Source organism: Alosa sapidissima, chromosome 2 (genome assembly GCF_018492685.1).
Source record: "Alosa sapidissima isolate fAloSap1 chromosome 2, fAloSap1.pri, whole genome shotgun sequence".
NCBI lineage: Eukaryota > Metazoa > Chordata > Actinopteri > Clupeiformes > Clupeidae > Alosa > Alosa sapidissima.
In genome coordinates, this window is record NC_055958.1 from 18403572 (window position 1) to 18426538 (window position 22967).

At 46.9% G+C, this 22967-nt stretch overlaps 1 protein-coding gene across 18 annotated transcripts in view; it reads left to right on the forward strand.

Annotated features, from left to right (window-relative positions):
- The window catches only part of zmp:0000001200 (dedicator of cytokinesis protein 9), a 78249-nt gene that overhangs the window by 26603 nt on the left and 28679 nt on the right, over window positions 1-22967 (forward strand). For 16 of the 18 annotated variants that reach the window (XM_042069481.1, XM_042069588.1, XM_042069561.1 and 13 more), the window contains exons 2-7: window positions 10304-10420; window positions 15015-15104; window positions 16901-16983; window positions 17752-17821; window positions 20169-20264; window positions 20605-20739. In XM_042069481.1, coding sequence (XP_041925415.1) covers window positions 10304-10420; window positions 15015-15104; window positions 16901-16983; window positions 17752-17821; window positions 20169-20264; window positions 20605-20739 — 591 coding nt within the window. Of the gene's footprint in view, window positions 1-5788; window positions 6100-10303; window positions 10421-15014; window positions 15105-16900; window positions 16984-17751; window positions 17822-20168; window positions 20265-20604; window positions 20740-22967 lie in introns of those variants that run through there. The other 2 variants (XM_042069497.1, XM_042069547.1) reach the window with 2 other exon arrangements.

Sequence of the window (22967 nt, forward strand, 5' to 3'; positions counted from 1 at the left end):
GGTCCTGTGAATTTCCCCCAGCTCTGGTCTCTGCGGGTCTCAGTGTGTGGTATATGGCGTGGGGTGAGAGGTCAGCAGGCCTGCTACACTCATGGCGCTCGAGCTAATGAGAGGTCCGGCTCTGCTTGCCCACCCCACCCCCCCCACCCCACTCACGCTCATTAGCCTGGCTTTGTTTGGAGAGGCCACGGCTCTGTTGTTTTACTCAGGCTCTGATTACTGCAGCGCACCCTTTTCCTTCCTCCAGGAAATTCAGGCCCGTTTAGGGAAAGGTGGTGGCCCATTCCTGCGCGTGGGCGAGAGGAGGAGCGAGGCGGTGAGCCTAGGAGGGCACACTTTCAGATGTTTCTCACATGCATTCCTGAATACTCACACTAGCATTTAGCTTTAAGTAATGCTTTACCAATCGATGATGAACAATTCACCTGTTTGAAGTCTAAAGAGTGAAATGAAAGAAAAACATTCCATCTTGAACATTCCACCTTGACGCTAAAAATAATGGCACATCTGAATGTAGAGTCACGGTTTATCAACAGCATGCTGTAAATGGCGCACTTTTCTATATTTACAAAACATCCAGGCTGTGAACTCCAAGTTCAGAAAAACCGTGCTATTATTCGCTTAAGGAAAATGATCAGAAAACGGGTCTGGTCTGGTCTGTATCTTTAAAATTAGCCATGGTGTTATGCACTCGATGCGTGATATCACAGAGCCGTGTGTGGGTCTTTAGCTTAAGTCATTTGGATGTGGAATTACCTCATTGCCCTTTAATTTCATCGTTCAGCATGCGCATGTGCTCCCAATTATGAGAACTGAGCATTCTTCTGCTTATGCTACTAGCTTTTTATGTGTGCATGAGTTTCATCAGAAAGAGCTGCGTTTGCTGTTTACTCGTGCAAAGAGTGTACTATATTGACTTCTAGCCAACACTTCTCAGAAAAATACTCTTTCACTCTCCCACCCATCACCACTCTCTCTCTCCCTCTCCTTCCTCTTTCTCTCTCTCCTTCCCCTCTTTCTCTCTCCCTACTGTATCTCTGTCTCCTCCACTTCTCCTCTTTCGAACCCCTATACCAGTGGAAAGTCTGACACCGGCGCATACTGATAATGAGTGCTTTAGACCCGGGGCCTGGGCGTTCCCCAGCACATCCAGGAGAAAACAATGGCCCGCTAGCTCTCCTTCCAGTCTCGCACAGGCCAGCCAGCCAGCAGCGTGAGCGCAGCCCAGCAAAACAACCCCAGCGGCGCTGGGGCAAGAGCCCATTGTAGGCTGCCATTTGCCTCGCTCTGATTGCCCATCCCATCCTCTGACGTCCACGGCATGCCGAAAGTCGAACCGCGGCAACAGCGGACGCTTGGGACAGTGGAATCCAGACGTGCTGATAAGGCCGTGGTGCTCCAACCGCACTCTGTGGCTGTGGGCTTCTCCCACACACACCGGCCCGGAGCTGGAGAGCATTATCTCCCACTCCCGGCCCCTCGGCCCCTGGCCATGCAACGCAGGCTTTGTTTGCCTCTCCCCCGGCTGCTGTCCTGCCGTAGACAATACGTTTGGCCCTGCTCAAGACACAAACGTCTCCGCTCTCCCAAAACAAAGGGGGTTGTTGTTGATTTGATGAAGGAAGTTCAGAACGCTCAGTCACAATCCACACAAGTCTATTGTGATGTTCATCTGACGTCATTTGTGGCTGGAGTTATCCCATATGATGCACACAGCCCTTCCTTCTGTGAATTCCTTCAGGCGTTAAGACAAACGTAGTCACGCTCTCTCTCTCTCTCTCTCTCTCTCTCTCTCTCTCTCTCTCACCTGACGGCCTCTGATCTCTCCTGTGGCTTGACTGGAAATGGCCTGATCACTGGCCCCTGATTCTAGGAATGGAAGTCTGTTTTTGCTGCATTCCAGGTTACACCCTTTGTGTCCCCCCCCCCCCCCCCCCCCCTCACTTGCTGAGAAGCCCCAGCTATTGCATCAAGCGTCCGTTACGTAATACCCTCCGCCCCACTGCTTCCCTGTCTTAGATGGCGGGAACGGGGTGTCCGGTGTAAGCCAGCCAGAGCATGAGTCTATTTTAGTTGAGGGATTTGAAGTTCCTCCGTGTTAGTTAGGAACTGGACACACTGGGGGACATTAAAAAGAACGGGCACTCTTAGTAATCACTCAACCCTTCCATTGTGGATTTGCTGTTTTATGTAACAGAGGTCTGAGCCTTCAGCGATGACACGGCTGAATAAAAAGAGCTAAACTGGACTACTGGGAAAGGAGGAAAAGGGAAGCTATACCTTTAATGAGACTATTAAGAATCTGCAATGGAAAAGCCAGTTGGGATGAGATAATTGAACATTTTCCTATGGCATTTCTGCCATATATTTCACCAAACACACTCACACACACAAACACACACACACACACACACACACACTCACATACATACTCACATACATACACAAAAACACATTTCCTCTAAAGAAGTGTTTTGCTTGCTCTGGCCATTAGTTGCCAGTGGTACTATTTCATTTCCTGTTTACCATAGTATAACCTGCAATGAGAATAGAGTTTTAGACTTTTTTCTGTTTTTTTTTAAGTGCACACATAATGCTGTATGCTGAGGCACTGGGATCTGCTAAAACAATACGCACCATCCTCTGAAGCACTACAGAACTGCCAGGGCCCCATATTCAACACCCCCCAGATATCCCAGCAGCCCCTCTCTGCAGGCGAGCTGCCACCCATATGGGAATAGTGTGTAGGGGCTGTGGGGCAGAGAGGAAGTGTCTTTGAAGTGCACTCTGCCTTATCTCCCTCCGCTGCCGATAGGAGCAGAGCGGGCCAATCAGCAGGTCCCCACTCCTTTGCTTATCCTCAGGCCAGCCTTCATGGTACTTTGATCAAAGCATCAACACATCGGAGGAGACGTGCTGGGTGAAAACTAGCTGTGATGTGTGTTGTGTTGTGTCCACATGAGCGAGGGTTTTTTTTTTCGTTTGCTCCCACGTCCACACCCAGAAGCCATTCTGTTGCTTAATGTTATGCTGAAGGAATGTGTGTTCTGCTTGTTTGTTTGACTCTGTGTTCCTATAGACAATCATCCGGTTATTTGCTGGATCGAACACCACCACAGACACAAACCACAGGATAATACATACTCCAGAAAACCAAAAGATCGTCTGCATAGCAAAGTGTTTCCAAAAGTCTCTTGAGTCATGATGTCGACCATCATTGTAAATCACCTTTTTAAAACGTGTTTGTAGCATGAAATGAGACCACATTTCCGAATGAAATACCTTGTGTGATAGTAAAAAAAAATAGATGCATCACATAGTGGTACATAGTATGGCCACCGCATGGTGTTGCATGTACTATCGAAGAAAATAATTCTCAACTTCTATCCATCCCCTACTCCTGCAACTACTGTAGGTCTTACATGCTCTCCCCTGTGTTGCTCACATATTCCACCATTTGGGTAAATACACTCGTTTTCCACCTCCCCTTGAGTTAAACAATTAAGTTTTACCTTTCCCCAGTTCATCCAGCCGTTCTCCGAGTCTGACAGTAACACTTTTAGCTCCAGCTCATTGAATCAGATTAGACTTTAGATTAGAATTTCTCATGGTCATCCGAAATTCATAGAACCGCGGTTACATACGTAACCATCGATTTGTACCATAGTGTGTGTGTATGTGTGTGTGTGTGTGTGTCAGTACAGGTTTGTGTACAGTACTTCACTAAGACCAGTCTGCAACAACAAAGTATACTTTGGCGACTCCCGAGTATTCACCTGTATCCGCATTGCACAAGTACACCTCTGACACTGGCTGTTGCAGACGTACATCGCTGTGTGTATGTCTAGAATTTTGCGCAGATCTGGCTGAATGTGATGCATGTTTGTGTTGTAAACATGCATCACATTCTGCCAGATATGCACAGCACTGCAAGGTCTCGAACTTGCAGCTGGGACCAAAAGCTTCTATTCCTTATCAGGCTAGTGGGGCTACATGCCAACCAATTTTCACGACAGAGTTTCAGTTTCAGAGAATCATTGAACAAAAACCGGTGGGGGAAAAATTCCAGGAAAAAAACCCTTTGACAAAACTGAACTCGCTCTAGTGGCAGAGGGACAGTGTTTATCGGACAGGAAGGCACTGCTGAGGCTCAGACTTGTGCTGCCGCTGTTGAGAGGCGTCCGGCAGGAAGGCTGAGGACAGTAACTCATCCTGCCCAGAGGGCCGTCATGTCCTAAGCCCTCTCAGACACTTCACCCTCACACTTCCTCCTCAGTCATTCTCAGACAAGGACTGCCAGCGACATGCGGTCTTGTAGCCAGGCCTGAGGCCTGTGTGTACTTCCTGATTAAAAGCTAGTGGGTAGTTGTAGTTTTTACGTGTTTGTTTACATGAGGGCCCTAAGCTTGGAGTTTCACGGGCAGGTGACAGGTGGGGGAGGAGGTGTTAAACAGCTGCAGGTGCACCCGTCAGAGGCTGTCTGTCTCCCCCAGTCTGGTTTGGGGGAGCTCTGCTGTGTAAAGAGATACACACTAACACACAACCCCCCACAGCTCCACTCTGCTCCAGAGGAAACCTTCCGGACCCTCTTCGGAGGTGGCCTGAGTGGGGAATGCCCCTTCAGGAATGCCCCTCCAGCAGATGGATCAACATTGTACATTCCCTCCTATACAAACACACACACACACACACACACACACACACACACACAGGTCAACACGTGCTCTCCCAGACAGGAGACAAGCGTAATCCCTCATATCTGAGCTGTGGGACATCCAAGAGGCAGTTGTGTGAATAAAACGTTTCCGGGGCCAAAGTGTTGTGTCAAGGGCTATCACGGGTGAACTGCACTATCAATTTTCAGTCCAGTATATCTTTATGACACCAGCCTTCACCTTACAAATTCCATTAAACAGAAATGCCAAGAACAGACGTCAATCTGGTCCGCATTTGGAGGAAAGACAATCTCTTGGTGGGGAAGGAAGGGAAGTTGGTAGTGATTTGATCAGATCCTATATCACTAGTTTCTCTGGACAGTAGATGTAAGAATGTATTGTAGTTCACATCATCCAAGCCATAGTTTGGTTCTTTTCAATGTGAGTCTATATGGGTCAGGATTTTTTTGAAGGCTTTTTTATCCTGTGGGATCCCACTACAAGTTAAATCTGTAGTGTCTGGAGGATTATGTGTGTCTTTGGCATGAGGCAAATCACTGGTCGCAGTTCCTGTGAGTTTCCTGTAGTATGTCCAATTCTGTGTGCTCACTGTATCTTCTTTATCTAGTGAATTTATGAGTCTGTGCTCTGCTGCACATTATTTGTTTTATCAACGAGTTGCTGCAGGTTATTCTTAGTCCTATATTTTAACAACAGTCCTGTCCTTTTCTCAATATCTCAGACTCACACACACACATCTCTTTCTTACCCTGCTTCTCCCCCCCCCCCCCTCTCTCTCTCCCTCCCTCTCACATATCTCAAAATTGAAACAGTAGAACTTTTCCCTCTTGTTGCACATGGAAGTCCAGTCTGTCTCTTCATAGTCAGTGGAGACAGTGGAATGTTCTTCTATTGTTAGGACTTTGTCATTAACCTGCAGGTGGACGACATGGGGTCAGATGACTCAGGTAGAAGGAGGAGTATGTAGAGTGTGTGTGTGTGTGTGTGTGTGTGTTAGTGTATGTGTGTGTGAGTGTGTGACTGTGAAATTGTAGTAACTCCCCCAGGCAGCACAGCTGAGTGTAGGAGGGGCCACCCCTCTCCCTGCCGACTGTGAGTGTGTGTGTGTGTGTGCTAGACAGAGTCTGTGCATGAGTGTGTGAGGCTGGGTCTTGGCGAGTGAGCAGCCCCATTGTAGAGTGCCTGGCTGCCCTGGAGAGCCACTCCAGCGCTGCTCCGCTGACAGCCGTCCCTCCGCTGGACATGCTAGCCTGGTGCTGACCTCAGGGAACACCGCGTGGAGAGTTCTGGACAGGGAAAGACTGTGACCATGCAGGGAAGAGCGAACAAAACCCCCAAGAAGGAGCTGGTGATTGAGTCTCCTCAGCAGTACAAGAGCCTGACCGCTGCAGAGGCTGAGGTGGAGCCGGTGCCACAGGTGGTGGTAAGTCACTCAGTTGATGACCGGCCGGGTCGGTCCAGCTAGTGGGATATATGTTACTGTGCGAGCAGGGCTTCTGACATGTGCTTTAACTGATGGGGCATTGTGTGACTGTGATTTTCAGTGTGTGAAGAACAGGATGTTTTGGTAAATTATTCTTTTCCTGTGTTGTGATGTCATTATATAGTTTTATTCAGTTCTGTTAGTATGTGTGTTTGTGTGGAGGTTTTTTTGAGGAGACTTTAAAAGTTGTGCTGAAAATCTGGACCAGCCCTCAGTGTGGGATCTGAGGTCTAATCCACACAATGACACAAGCTCAGGTTTCAGAAGTGCTTTGTGTGTTCTGTTGGAGGGGAACTGTGGACAAGGCAGTGGCTGGCTGTGGAGATGAGTCGGGTGACTGGACGAGTTAATTTCAGAAGGAAACGCTTGTAAAATTACCCTCTGTGGCTCAAAAGTCATTCTCACTGACATGGACAAATCGCCAGGTTTCACTTCAGCCCTCTGAAGGCTACTCTCACTCATGTTTACCTTGACAGAAATCTCTCAGTGTAAAAGAGTTGGAAAGTCAGTGTTGTTTAGTGGTGAGTGATTCAGATTGTGATTTCATTCTGGAGCCTGCTGTAGGCGACTTTGTTGGAATGTCAACTCTGTCACTCTGATGGATAGCTGAAATGTGTCATCCATGGGAGACGAGAAAGATATTGGTAATAAAAGTGCAGTGAGCAAATAAATAATTAAAACAGGCCTTTCCATCGCTAGTGATTTGCGTCACTTCATTTGTGCACTGTGTCGAGCCAAGCAAGCCATTTCATTGTTAGAGCCACACCACCACATCTCTCCATCCTCCGGAAACTGGGCGCCAGTTCTAAATTAAGTCTTGTAGCATTGTAATAGATACTTTGCCAAAGGGTGAGATGTGAAGGATATTGGCAATTATTTTGGACACTTCCAGACTGTGAAGCTAATGGGCTTTTCATCCAGAGGATTGTTAGTGGCTGCAGTGCCCTGGCCTGTGGTCACTAAGGGGAGAGGAGGGTGCTGATGGTGTTCCTGTGAGTGAGTGGGCCTTTCTGCTGTGGTTGGCCGGCTCTATTGTCACTCCATGTGGCATATGGAACACATCAGCACTGATGGGGAGGCTTGAGGAGTGTGCTCCTGAGGGAGAGAGGCAGAGAGAGAAAGAGATGGAGAGGGAGAGCGAGGGAGAGGTAGAGGGGAAGAGGAAGAATGGGCGCAGGCATACCAGACCGGTGAGAGGATTAAAGCTCTACTACTCGCTAATAACTGTCTGAGGGGTGTCATCATAACTAGACCATATAATAGAGAAGAGATTCAATGCTTTTGTTAAACAAATGGACATTATCTCCTCAAAGTGAGTGCATTTGTCAGATGAGTTTCAGGTTGTACCTTTTGGAGTGATATTTCCATGTATTACTGTGGTAGTATCACTGAGTAAGCAATTTCACTGGTCTGATTCACTGTGTACACAACACCAGAGTGACTGTGGTGTCTGGCTGATTATTAAGCAACAAAGGGAATACGGTCACCTGTCAGCCATGTGACACTTGGCCAGGCGCCCTCCAATCCAGCCCTTGCTCATCACTCTGGTAACCACCTAGGAGTTGATCATTAAACCCCATCTACGTAGTCACCATGCAGGAGGAAACCGACTCCACTACCATAGTTTTACGTGTGTGTGTGTGTGTGTGTGTGTGTGTGTGTGTGTGTGTGTGTGTGTGTGTGTGTGTGTGTGTGTGTGTGTGTGTGTGTGTGTGTGTGTGTGTGTGTGTGTGTGTGTGTGTTTGGGAGCCATCATGTCATGCTTGGTTTGACACCTTGTTCTGTGATTCCATCAGCTGCTAGCGGAAGCCGTTTGTTTGTTTTGTTCTGGACTCTGTGTCTCTGAAGTGTGGGCGCCTACAAGATTGGTACCTCTGAGCAGCCCTGTAATCTTCCTGACTCACCTGCCTACCTGCCTACCTACCTGCTCACTGTCCTTCATCTTCTCACCTTGTCTTTATCTTAACGTTTCAGACAAGCCGCCTTACGTGTCAGTCACACACCTGCATATGTGTGCGTGGGCATGCGTGCCCAAGTGCTTTCTCTCACCTGGACACGGTCTGATGAAGCCACTGGGCGCTGACAGACGAGCGGCCGGGGCGATCGCTATTAGACGCCATCCTCGCAGTGCCCTGAGAGAGAGAGAGAGAGAGAGAATATGAGAATATGAGTGAGAATATGAGAATATGAGAGAGAATATGAGTTCTGCCCTTACTGGACCCTAAGCTGGTTTGCTACGTGCTATTTGGTCTGGAAGTGCTGCCTATTGGAGTGGGTCTGTGTCCAAGACTCTCCCTCTGAGGTCACTCGTCTGTTTTATGGGGCCCAGATGTGGAGGCAGCACGCTGGGGCCGAGCCCCACATACTCTCACACTTTAATAGCAGGCCAAGAAACTGCCTGACACGTGCACACACACTTGTGCCTCGACCGTATCTGCTCAGGCCTCTCATCAGCACACGGCTAGGGAGGCCAGCGACCGGAGACCCCCTCATCATGACACCGTATACGTGTGTTTCTGTCCAGAGACATAAAATCCTTCTGTAGGTTTTACAGAAACTCTTTCAGATGTTGTTGATCAGCAGTTGAATTATTTAGGCTGAATGTCCTATCTTGCCACCATCTAGTCAGGACACAACAGAGTTAGAATAGATCATAAGGCAAGATCGGGGGTCTGTTTATATTTGTTGGTGGTCTGTACATTAAAACACAGCTATATCATATTCTGTTTGAAGTTCCTGTACGCCCCATGATGTTTGCATCTCTAAGTTAAAGCAACACCAAAGAGTTTTTTGTACCCTAATATAATGTTTCCAAAATCGTTTAAGTGGTTCATCAACTCGTAACAGGGTGAATAGCACTTCTGTATTCGCTTCGCGGCCCTCTATCGGCTATAACCGCACTGTGTAAGTTTCCCAAATCGGGTAGCGGATCTGTAGTTCGAATGGAATGAGACATAAGAAACTACAAATTTGACTTGCTTCTGATGTCGCAATACATCCTACTTTCATTAAATCATGCAACATACTCTGCCGTGTCTGTGGACATGTTATTTGCAAAGCCAGTGCTAAATAAACAAATAGCATGCGTGCGACAGAGGAGAAGTGCTTTAGTGTTGCTTTGAGAGTTGGGTGGTATTTTTGTTACTGCTTGAGTATGTGTGTGCGCATGATGTTGGCCATTTGGTCTCTCTGTGACTGCTCAGGGAGACGTGTGTGTGAGTTGGACTCAGATGGACCCTCCCTTTCCCCCTGAGTGGGACTGTCAGTGTTCTCTGTGTGAGCAGGAACAGTCAGCACTGCATGCCGCTGTTTGCTTAATGTACAGTGTGTGTGTGTGTGTGTGTGTGAATCAGGTGTTAGAGACTGGTACCATCTGCATGTTTGGAGTTCTCCCACAAACACGGCACACCACACCACACCACACCTCACTTCCCACTCTGCCCCTGATAAAAGGCACGAATCATTTGAGTTTCAACAAAGCATTCTCTCTCTCTCTCTCTCTCTCTCTCTTTCTCTCTTTCTCTCTTTCTCTCTCTCTCTTTCTCTCTGTCTCTCTTTCTCTCTCTCTCTCTCTCTCTCTCTCTCTCTCTCTCTCCCTCTAAGGTGAATTCTGACTCAAAGAAAACAATAGAAAGAACAGAAGAGATGTGCTCTTCGAAAGCTTTCCCCTGTGGAGTAATTCAGCGTTATGCTGGGGCGGGTTGTGTGAGTTGTTATCACATCTGCTGCGCATTGAGATGCGGCTGCTCTCCGTCCCATCAGCCAACAGAGCCCCAGAGAGCACAGCAACAATATCACTTACCACCCACTTCCCCCACTCATCTCTCTCACTCTTTCTCACATTTCCCTTCTCTTTCTCTTTCACTTTACATTTATGGCACTCGTGATGGGATAGGACAAAGAGAACGTGAGGAAAAATAAGTGTGTCAGAAACATTAAGATATTTCCTTCAAGGGTCTGCGAATCCAAAAGTAGTGATAGAACCAACCGTACAGTGAAGACCCTGAGATTTGACTGAACTCAGTAAGACAGTGTCCAGAAATCAGTCAACCTCTTGACCCTCGTGTTCACGGCCTCATGATTACTGTTGGTGTGATCTAACTGGGTTTGTGTTGTTTGTTTGTTTGTTTGTTTTCTTCTCCAGGCGAAGCCGAAGGTGATCGAGCCGCTGGACTATGAGAGCGTGCTGGTCCAGAGGAAGACCCAGATCCTCAGTGATGTCCTCCGGGACATGCTGCAGTTCCCCCTGGAGGACTTCCATGTGAGAACCATTTGGAAATTCCACAGAAAATTCTTACTTGTGTTCTACTTGTGAAATGTTTCTCTCATTCTGAAGGTGATGTGTGGGGTGCTCTCCTGTGTGTATGTTCTTAAACAACCAGAGAGGGAGAGCACAAAGTGACACATTTTTAGAATTCATGGCTGCCACTTAGAGGTAGTTAACATTCCCACATGGCTGTTTGCTTTCAGGCAATGTTTTAACAGGTTTATTTTGAGGGTCAGTGTGAGTCTTCTATTTAGCTACATTGCCTCTTAGCAAACCCAAGTGTGAAGGGTGTCGCTGCTGAAGTCTCAGATGGCTGTGTCTGACAGCTGTCAAAATAGAACCAATGGTTGTTAGTCAACAACACTCTGGGTCAATGGTTCAGTATCAGAGCTACGCATTCCTCACCTCCCTGTCTTTCAAAAGTAGCTTCTGATTGACAGGTCACATTGGATATTCAGATGACATGTTTGCATTTTATGTGAGGTACCTGGAGAAAAGTGAATATTCATAGTTTACCATGAGACATAGTCCTAGTGTGTTTTATAGATCGACCAATAAAAAGTCACTGTCACTACTTTTGTCTTTTGAGAACTGGAGTTTCCATCTATTTGGATTCATTCCGGACAAGAGGAAGGGTTGTGGTCGCTGGGCACATTGCTGTATTTATTCCTGAGCAGATCTGTATGTTGTGATGGAGAGGGGTTTATCGCGGGCTGCCTTCAACAGGGCTTGGCCACCATCATACTTTCCATCAATAGCACATGTGAATCGTGAGCTGGAAAGTTTGAAACCCAAGCCTCACCCAGGTCCCAGACCTCAGGAAATGAGGACACATTGGAAGAGGGGAGTTAGAGACACTTCCACAGACTTGACCCTGACTCTTTTACAATGAGATGGGAATGGAATCATTATTATTTCTGTTTGTCCAGTAGTAAGACTTTCCCTTGTTAGAGTGTCCATAATGTTCTTCACAGCTTGTCACAGACTCTTTACATTGAAAAAGAATCTACGGTATTAAAAGTCAGATTTAGTCCCTGCATGAGTCATACCATTTGCAAAATGGCCTCTGCTGCGCTTTATGAGAATACCATGATGGTACATCACAAGTTGCATTTTCATCATCTCTTTTATTTCCTCTCCATTTGGAATAGATGTGATTATCTCCCTTAACAATGGGATTCTCTTCTCTGATTGGCTGATGGGGTGGCCATTAACTTCGTATAACAGGCTACCTTTGAAGTAGTTAAAAAGAAAATTGAATCACCGTTCCATATCAATGCGCTTATGAATGGTAACCATAACAACAGTAGTAAAGTAGCCTAATTAACGGTTGATTGTCAAGTCATGGACAGCGGAAAAGATATTGGAAAAACGATGTACAAAATAGATTAGAGAGAGAAGTGTAACGGTAGCTGTAATAGGTTATTTTCTGTAGTTCATGCGCATGATTCCTGAATTTAAAGAAAGTCATAGATAAAATTATATTCTAAATATACAGGAAATAAATACAAACGGGAGATAAGCGGGATAACGGCCTTCGAGGTGACCTGTTCAATGGAAATAATGTCTCGGCGGAGGCAACTCCGGCTCCGTGCTGCCGATTATTTCCATTGAACAGGTCACCTTGTCGGCCGTTAGCCGTTACTTGTTGGGTTTTCTAATGGTTTACAATCCACGTTAATGTGATGAAGTGTAGGGGAGACCAAGGGGCCGTACCCAGATGACTGATCTCAGAGTTCCTTTCTGTGTTATATGCAGTGAGAGCGAGAAGAGATCTGAGTGTGTTGACTGGCTCTGAATGGGGCTCTGTGTTGTTGTGCTAGGTGAGGGAGTGCCGCCAGGGTCTGGTGGGAGAGGGGCGGCTGAAGTGAGGTGAGGTACATCTGTGAAGGTCAGACAGCTGGACAGTCCATGGACGCAGCCTTGACCGTTGTCACTGTTCTTTCATGGGGCTCCACTGCGACGCGCTTGCCCCTGACATTTGAGCGCCGGCCGGGTACAAGCCTTTCGTTGTGACGAGAACAACAGGTGATGACATGTGAGAGAGGGAGAGCGAGAATGAGAGAGAGAGTGTGCGAGAGAGAGAGAGAGAGAGACAGAGACAGAGCGGGAATGACAAGACACCATGACTGAGCACAACATCTGTTTGGTCCTAAATAAATCTCAGGCTCCTCAGCGGAGCGATTAGTCTCTTCCGCCCCACATTGTACGCGGCGCCCTCAACTGTGACAGACCTGCCATGCTGGTGCTCCACTCTTGGCTCCTCTGGCAGACAGCGATGACTGAGCGCTGGCTATCTAGGCCAGCCCCTGTGGAATACATTCGCTCAGTGCGTCGGACCGCTGGCTGCTGTGGCCAGCTGCTCTGTAAATCCCGCTGTTGGCAGCCAGCCCCTCGCCTCGGCTCTGAAGACACCAGCAGACACGGCCTCCACTCCCCCATTCCCCTCCTCCACCTCCTCCTCCCCCCCCCCCCTCCCTCCGCCCGGGGCCGAAGAAAATAAGGCCTTCCACCCAAGCGTGTTATCAAATTAGATGTCTAAGAACAGAGCCTCAGCTGCTCAAGAAAATTAGTCTTTTTTTTTACCTTATCGCCATATGGCTTCTATCACTGACACGCCAGGCAGGGGAGTCTTGTGTGTTTGATGTCCCAGGGCACTGCCAGGACCTCCTGTATGCTGGGCTGTGTGCATATGGGATGGGCTTTACCAGGACAAGAACTCGCACAGGGTTCACCCTGAATCACTTCAGGCTTGGCCAAGGCACCAGAAAGTGCTGTCAAAATGCTCTAAAATCCTTGCCTGCTATGGTTTTGAGGTTTTATATACTAGGAATGATTCTATCAGAATGCAGGTTAGGCAACCTTTGTTAAAGGAAACCGTATTTATGTAATCTGTAAGTCAGCAGTGGCCCTTCATGGTGTGGATGGCCCCTGTTTTGAGTAGCGCTGAATTCCAGCACTGATGAGAGCCTTCCAGAAGATTCCGCCGGCGCTCCTCGGAGACTCGTTTCCCCCTGTGCTTCCTCTTGCCCGCTTCCTGGCTCCCTCTGGCCTGCACGCATGGCACTCCCCGCTGCTCTGCTCTGCTCTCCTCTCCTCTCCTCCCGTCTCCGCACCTCACCTCGCTTCACCTCACGCAGATTAGCATCTCGCTCGCAGGAAGCCTGAACTGTGGGGAGGAAGGCGAGAGCTCTCAAGGTTCACAAATAGAAACTGCTCATTGTGTTCAGGGGCTGCTTGGACCCAGAGCTTTGGCACTGCTCAGGGGCTTCACAGCGTGGATCTCTGGAAGGGGCCCCAGACTTCATTTAAACTTTAAAGGGACAGGAATATTGTGTGTGTCTGTGTGTCTGTGTGTGTCTGTGTATCTGTGTGTCTGTGTGTCTGTGTGTGTGTGTGTGTCTGTGTGTGTGCTTCTGTGTGTGCCCACATTAGTGTTAAAAGAGCAAGTCTTTCCATTAGCCACTGACATCTGTTAAGTTAGTAATACTCAAGTGACTGTAACTGTTTGAACAAATGGAACTGTAAAGGCAGTTAAAATTATTTTTATTTGAAGATTGAATATTAATATTCTTCTGCTGCAACCAGGAATCCGAATGGAAATCATACAGTAGTATCTTAATCCTAGGAGGAAATCGATTGATGCCCCAGAAAATTCAGTGCAACAGATGTCATGGAATGGTTCATGATATCCCCTCTCGAGCAGAAAGGTCAAATGGTGTATTTATGTCCCAGTTGAGCTCAAGCCTTGTCTCAGTTCAGGCTCTCCTTTGGTCTCGTTTGTGTTTGGTTTCATTGGACTCAATTGGTTTTAGAGGCCTGGTGGAAAAGTAGAATAAATCTACGCTGGGTCTTTGTGGAAGATTTGAGTTAATTACAATAGCAGGGCTATTGGTCTGGCAAGGCAGAGAAGAGAAGTGATTTATTGAGGCTTTGAAATGCTTACCTCAGAGCTGAACAATTGCCTGAAATGTGCATTAACTTCTTTAAGAATCCCAAATCCTCTGTGCCATTCTTTCTTAAGTGGGTCATTTTAGATAGTAATCTTTAAAAGCACAGACACCATTTTTTGTTGCCATAGGATGTGAGTCAGTTGGGGCTTTTCGAGCTTTGTTTTGCTGTCAGATTTGCTTCCCTTTCACACATGGACAGACCGCATCTAATGTTAACAAGAGAATACTTACTGTAAGGGATTGTAGGTGTTTAGAAATAGCGAGTTCAAGTCCCTGGAGAGTTTGCTGTATTTGGTGGAAGGTTGCCAGTTTGAGGGTGTGTTTGCAGGCTCTTGAGTGGAACAATGCGGAGGAGCATCCTGCCTTCGCCGGCTGCTTGGGAGAACCAGCGAGAGCATTTGTGGACTAGAATAATATTTGGAGTAGCGTGGGGAGAAATTATAAGCAGCTAAGCTCACATTGTCATGTGAAAATGTCAGTTTGTGAAATGATAACGTAAATGTCTAGGGAAAAGAGTTCCTTCAAATGGACATTTCTGTTCCACACTGAAGTGCCTTTCTGCTGCACCAAATCATTCTATTGCTATTTTTCAGGTCATTTCACCTTATTAAAACATCTTTGTCTTCATCCAACAGATATCAACTCTAAGACGCCAAATAAGGACTGTTTACCCTTCAGTGCCTGATAATGCAGAGAGGGAGGCTCAGAGTCTCTTCGTCCAAGAGGTAAGTCCATTCCAACCATTAAACCTTTGCTTTCCAAGGGCAACATGGGCCCCTGTGCTATTAATCCAAAATGGCCCAATGGGTTTTAACAAATGTTGGCATACAGTTTCCTTCATTATTATTTGTTGGTGCACCATATATCCCAAAAGGCATTTGAGCTACACCAGCAGTTTCTGCTGGATTTTCCCTCCCAACTCCTGACCTGGCACTGACGTGCATGGCAGTCCTCACCAGATAAGTGGACGGAGAAACATGTTGGACCGCACACTCTGCGCTCCGATGATTTCCTCTTTGTTTATGGAGTCCCAGATCCAGCCAAGCCACGTTCCCATTTCACCTAGCACATACTTTGTGACACAATGGTGTTTTATTGTCCTGGAGACATCAGTGGAGGAATAATGGCCCATGCATGGGAATTGTCCAGTTGACAAGAAAAGAATGTTTCCAAGGGTCAAAACGTGAACAGTTGATGAGTATATGAGTGGGATGACATTTCTATGAGTTGAAGCCAGTTCCTCCCACTCTGATTAAGCTTTGTTGTAGCATGCTCTAACATTGAGAATATGTGCTATGTTACATCCATGGAGTGCAGCTGAAGGCACCTTTAACCCTGTCACCTTAGTGAGGGAAATTATAAGGAGAGCCAGGGCTTGCTGTAGGCTACGTGCACACGGTCAAGCACAATGTGACCTCAGCAGAACAGCTGCATACAGCGCCCCTCCCAGAGACTGGACAGCTCCCCTCCTCTCCTCCTGATCAGGTTGCCGCTCAGGAGCGCGAGGACTCCCCTGTCAGTCCGTTTCTCGTAAACCCCACACCCCTCTTCTTCGACACGAATACGATGATGATGTTGTTCATATCACTGGAATGTCTAACAGTGAGCAGATGTGCGTCCCTGAGTTTAGGGTGGGGGGGGGGTGGGGGGGTAGGCGACTGGGTTTCCTCTTGTTGATCGCCTGCACTGTGGGTTGCTGTGTGAGTGTGTGCTCGGTGAGTCTCTATCTCTGCCTGCCACGGAGCGGGAGCTCCTCTGTGAAAGCAGCTTTTGTCTGCTGAGGACTGACTGAGGCTCCCCTAAACCAAGCGCTCTGCCTCTGTCTTCTCATAAGTGCTGTTTGTAGTGCTGTAGAGACAGCCTCAGTGAACAGCTGTTTCTGAGGCTGACTGTGTTATTGTTTTTAGATTTAGGACTCTGAGTTGTTTTTGGACACGCCCCAAGTAATTTTGTGGGTTGTGTGTGTCAAGCTTTCTTATTTTGCTCTCATGATTTATTAGTTTATAGTATTGAACACGATTAACTTTTTGTTAGTACTCTACATTGTTTCATAAAGCACTTATTTGTATGTACTGTAGCAGTTGTGATGGGTGGATACATTTAAGCTCTTGGTCCAAAGAAGATGTTCAATAAATGTTTTTTACTCAACAATCAGTCATCTCGATATAAATGGTCACCTTTTGAATCAATGAGGGTGCTGGGCAGCAAATCTCTGAGCCATTTTCTCTAAGACTCAAATCATGGAGAAAGATTTCTTTCCTCAAGCTTCTCCAAAGAAACATTCCCTTTGATCCAAAATTCTCTTCATGCAGAAGCTCTAATCTGATTGGCCAGGAAGAAGAGGATTCACAGAAAGACTGCTTATGTTAGAAAGCCTTATATCCCCTAAACAGAGACTCTTTAGAATGGCATTTCGGAAACAAAATGAAGTCTTTGCAGGCGTACATGTTTTCCTTCCTGAATTACCATATATTTCATGTGTGGCTGGTCACTAACGACAACCAATTCTGTGTCTTCACAGTGCATCAAGAGCTACAATTCCGACTGGCACGTTGTTAATTACAAGTATGAGGATTACTCAGGAGACTTCCGCCAGTTACCCAAGTAAGCCCTTTGTTCATGGCTGTGTTAGCATTGGCCCTCTGTGTACTAGTGTGTGACCAAGCCTGGTCCTTCAGCTGGGCATGTTAGAGCAGGCTATATTCAGAATAGGCAGAGAAGAAGCACTTCAATTTGTCACAAAAACCCACCCTGGGTGTTAATCGTTGCTGACTGTGTGTAATCATTGAAATATGCGAGCTCTTGGAAAGATGTTGCGTGACTTCATAACAGGGAAATGCAAGTTCGCTAGAGATTTGCAATAACAATAGAAAGAGGAGGAAAACCAAGTGACTTCACTAGGTCTGTCGACACTGCGTTAAAACAATCATTCGGGAAGTTCAAGTTTGAGGCAGAGTAAAGGTAAAAAAAAGTCCTCCCTTGAGTTTTCCTTGCGCTCATCAGCCATTCATCAAAAAGTCAGCAGAAAACTAAATCTAAAGATAGAGATGTGTGAGGGACACAAATGAGGATAGATAGATAGATAGGTAGATAGATAGATAGATAGATAGATAGATAGATAGATACTTTCTTTCTTTCTTTCTTTCTTTCTTGATCCCCAAGGGGAAATTCAGATACAGATGTGCAGTAGCACTTGATTTCAAAAATGGAGACAGAATTGAGTTATTGGGTATTTGTGCTAGTTCAAATGATCCCCTTAATTATATTTTAGAAGATTCGGTCATTGTCATTGTGAGATTTTGTTAATTTTGTTGTTACAATCACATTTATTTGACCATCTCATCATTAAATCATTATGCTCTGTCCATACAGCAAGGTGTCCCGGCCAGACAAGCTGGCAGTCCATGTATTTGAAGTGGATGAAGATGTGGACAAAGATGAGGTGAGAGCGATGGATTTCCTTTTCCCATTTTCTGGACTTCTGGTAAAGTCATTCCATATGCTGAATTTCAGGTAATCAGCCCCAGTCCTGGGGGTCCTGGCTGTCCCACTGCACTTAGTGAAGAGGAAAAGATGATTGTGGAAGACACTGCGGCTGATGGCATAGAACAATACTTGGTCTCCCACTGGCTGGGCTGGCCTAATCCAGCTGCTTCCACCATTATGAATTGTGATAGGCGAGACTCTGTTGTTCCAGAGTCTTCACTGGGATGGAGGACCTGTGGAAGCTGTAGGAGCTGTCTTCTCCAGCTATGCTGAGACCTTTTAAAAGACTCCGCTCCTGTGCTGTTACGCGTGCACTCCTACACTGTTCCACTTCACCAAAGTAGCCACAGTATGCCACAGTTTTCACTTGTCCTCCATATGTAAACATTTCACAACTCTACGTAAATAAAGCTTCATAAAAACACAATGTACATCAGGTTTACAAACGTCATGAATAATGAACCAGGTTCAGACACCAGTTCCAGACCAAAGTATTTTATGTGTAGACACATTGTCTCCCAAACCACTTTCCAAAAGCTCTACATATCTGAATCTGAGAAGATACATTTGCAATAATTGACTCTGACAAGGCATTGATCAAGCTTTCCTGTTCTAATTTAAGTTGTTTAAGCTCAGGCACAAGGTTAAAAGCATTGTTCTTTCACCGTATGACTCATTTTCAGCTGAAATGCAAACTGTTCCTCGCTCTGAGACAATGAGAACTGGCTCGTCCTCAAAGTGTCTTGGGCTTCTCATTTTTAAAGCAGATCTATTCAAATCAGCAGACTAATTCCAAAGACTGCCTAGACTGTCTCATTTCATACTGAGCTTAATTATTTCATTTAGCTCTGGCTGATTACACTACTCCATATAAACGTTTAGGCATTCAGTAAAACTGTTGTTGGACTTGGAGACTGTTTGAGGGAGTGAATTAAGGCCTCGAGCAGGGTCACCTGCAGTAAACTTTGCGCTAGGGAGCATGGCTGCCTGGAATATTCCGTCTGTGCCTCCACTCTCCCTCTGCTTTAATAGGCTGTTGTTTTCCGAACCTCTCCACCAGTTTTCTGAGCCCTTGCAGATGCTCTATTTCCAGTCACTCCCTGTGTCGTGGCTTAAGTCAGACTAGTGATTGCCTGGGGGGTCATGACCTCCACTAAGCATCTAGTGTATGAATGAAGCGGCATGCAGTAGCCCACTCACTTCCACCAGAAGTCAGAGCCTCCCTTTGGGGCAGGGGTGTCCACGAGGTTGCATGTTGACAAGTCCATTCAGAATCATCTCTCACTTTTCACCCCCCACCCTTCCATAGAAGAATGTTCAGCTGTGGCCAAGAAAAGCCCGTCAAAAAGCTCCTTGCATGCACACACGTAGCCTAGGCAGCTAGCGGTCCTGCAGGAGAAACAGTCAACCCTGAAATCCTCATTTAAAAACCTCCCAGCTAACGCTAGTTTTTTATCTGCCCTGAATGCAGTAGACTAAGCAGAGTGTTGCATCAGCTTGTTCCATCACCTTGAGTCCCTGATGCGCTGCAATCTTGTCTCTGGTCAGACAAAAAACGTTGTGGGTATTTTGTGGATTTTGGGGTTGCATAGCAACACATGGGAGAGCAGTGGAGCCCATTGAAAGCCAACACTTCAAGTTTTGGCTCGATCTCGTCCGATGAGTGGAAGCAGGACCCAAACGTTTCCAGACGTTTCTTCTGAAGTCTCTATGATACGCTGAAAACATCTCATCCTCTGCCAACGCTCTAAAACCTTTGTGACACCACACGAGGGGAAACCATAAAAATGGATCCCGTCACATAATGTCATCCTCGAAAGCCATTCATTACGCTTTGTGAAAACTGTTTCTGACAGTAACATAGTGCAGCGGCGTGTCAAGAGACGGACGTCCGAAACCTTTCTGACAAGAGTTCCAATCAGAGGAGAACTGATAACAAACAGCACTGCTGACACTGACACTCACCTCCTCCCATTTCACACTTATTAAAATCTGGGTTAGGATCTCTATGTAGCTGTGTCCTCCCACTAGTAGCCATGTCCAGCTCGTGCATCTATCATGGTTAGTCTGAGGTGTAGTAGCTGTCCTTTGCCACATCACGTTAGTCTTTGTGCAATGGATCTATTCATATAACTGCAGCAGAGGGAGCTTGTTATTGATGTTCTAGCCAAAGGGATCCTGGTCTGGTTGCGGTGTTCCTGCAAAGTTTATTTATCTAGACCTATGAAAGAAGAGGCCATGAAGGGGTTTGACAGAGGCCTGTGCCTGTTTCTGATCTGCTGTTTTATCTGCTGTTTGTGCAGGACACGGCTTCCCTCGGCTCCCAGAAGGGGGGCATCACCAAGCAGGGCTGGCTCTACAAAGGCAACATGAACAGTGCCATCAGTGTCACCATGAGGGTAAGAGAGTATCCTTTAACTGTTAATAAGGGTATGAGAGTATCCTTCAACTGTGTATAAGGGTAAGAGAGTATGCTTTAACTGTGTATAAGGGTAAGAGAGTATGCTTTAACTGTTAAAAAGGGTAAGAGAGTATGCTTTAACTGTTAATAAGGGTAAGATAGTATGCTTTAACTGTTAAAAAGGGTAAGAGAGTATGCTTTAACTGTTAAAAAGGGTAAGAGAGTATGCTTTAACTGTTAATAAGGAGATCTGTGTCACCATGAGGGTAAGAGAGTATGCTTTAACTGTTGATAAGGAGATCTGTGTGTGATTATTCTCGTTTAATGTCTGTCTGCAGTCTTTCAAGAGAAGATACTTCCACCTCACTCAGCTGGGCGATGGATCGTACAACCTGAGCTTCTACAAGGATGAAAAGATCTCCAAGGAGCCCAAGGGGACGATATTTCTGGACTCCTGCATGGGCGTGGTGCAGGTAAGCTGCCCATTTAAACACGCGAGACCCTGTGCATGATGTGAATCCAGAGTGGATCTGGAATGCAGCCTTGGCTCTCCTTCAGTCCAGCCCTGTAATGATGATCTGTGGACCATTACGGGGTCCCGGCCCATGTCAGGCTTTTTACGTTGCTGTAATGCGATCCGCGCTCTTCCGCTCGCCGCTCCTCCAAGGTCGCCTCCCCGAACTGCTGACGGCGAGTGGGGAGGAGAGGGCGGAGGCCCGCGCTCAGCGCATCAATCAATAACACTCGCTACCGCGCTCCCCAGGGGAAGATCCTTCTCAATATGGAGACGGAAAGATGGAAAGTGTACGGACCTGCCCCCCCCCTTTTACACACACACACACATACACATACACACATGCATACACACACACACACACACACACACACATGCATACACACACACCTCTGATAAATGACAGAGGCCTATTTCTCCATAGCATGACATTTATGGGTAGCGGCTAGCGGAGTGGCTGACCTGACCCACCGGATGTGGGTTCCCCCCAGTGGGATCGCTGAGCGAGTCTCTCCCCGCCTGCCCAGGACGGCTGGGAGTCGGTGGGGTGGATGTGGTCCATCTGGTGGGTCACTCTGGGCCAGCTGTGGCATCCCAGGCGCACCCCTCCCTCCTTCTCGCTACACCCGGTCACCACCCCCACCCCCCTCTCCCCAACACGCAGCGCAGCACTGGGGCTACAGTGAAAATAATCTGCCGGCAGTCACCCCAGCCAGGCCATCTGGGAAAAATAACCAATTCCCTGCCCTCCAAGTGTACACATGCGAGGGCAAGAGGAAAAATGAACAAATTGTCTGCCCATGATGATCGAATACGGTCGAATACAGCTGCTCTCCCTCCCACTGCCTCTGTGCCTGATTTATACGCCATACATTACGCCGTACATATACTCGTAACATTGCAGTGAATGTATGTGTGTCCCAATCATAATCAGACCACTGAAAAGAAGTCCCTGCTTATACAGTAAGCTTTAAGAGTTCATCTGAAAACAATGAGGCCCAAATGTATCTAAGGGGAAAACACTTTTATAAGCCGAGTGACCAAAATGTGTTGTTGCAAACGTGGTTAAATGGAATTGATCTCATTTGATCTATTTTGCAGTACCTTGCTACTTGATATCTAATTTTGTCAGAGCCTCGTGCGTTTTTTTCGTAGCGTTTGTCCCCATTCTATCCCATTGTGTTGTCTGTTTTCCATTCCACTGTAGTTAAACACTCGCTGAGCCTGAGAGCGCAACTCCAATTATAAACCACAATAGCTGGCTCTCAGGGGAGCCTGCAGTTGGTTTGGCTTTTGATTATAGGCATATGGAGTGACGCCACAGTCCGCTCTCCAGCTGTTGAAACACACCTCTTCCTATCACACTGAAGCTTCTTTTTTCAAGGGTGGATTCAACCACACCCACTAAACCATGCACACAACACACACACACACACACACACACACACACACACACACACAGCATGTATACATAATCAATCACTGTCCATACACACCATATGACATAACAACCCCGTGGCTAGGCACAGTCTTCTTCTAAGGAGACCTCTCCGTGTGCACACTGGTCTGCTCTCCTTTTTGTTTTTCAGCTGGGATTGTCCAGAGCTATTATATTCAGCACCATGCAAACTTCCAGGACTCATTCTTTCCATGATGAGAGAAACAGAGAGAGAGAGAGAGATAGAGCATCCAAAACGCTGATCTCCTGCTGTGCAACGTATATAATTGAGTTACCATGGCTTTGTGTGCTAAATAGCAGTCCCAGCATATTTCAGCCATTTGCACACTTCTGTCCTAATGGTCCTGGATGGGAGTCTCAGTGTGCTGGACCGCACACATGATGTGGTGCAGCTGATTAAGCCGTGCTTATCTGAGAACAGCCTCCGTTAGCCAATCAGGTCCATCAGAGGCCCAGGTCAACGGGAAATAGTTAATTTTTTGGGAGTGCACCAAGCTATTTTTGTGACTGCCGAGCCCTGATAACCCAATTAATGGCTTTTATCAGCAGAGTTTGCCAGAGCTCCCTCGTGGGGGATGTTGAGGCTGCAGGGTTACTGTGGCAAACATGCTCACAGTGTTGTCCCCACGCGGCGTGTACTGTGTTTATCTGACTCCCACTCAGGCCAAACTTGGCAAACCATTTGTTAAAAATGTCCAGGCCCTGTTGTGAGGAGTTGGTTTTTATAC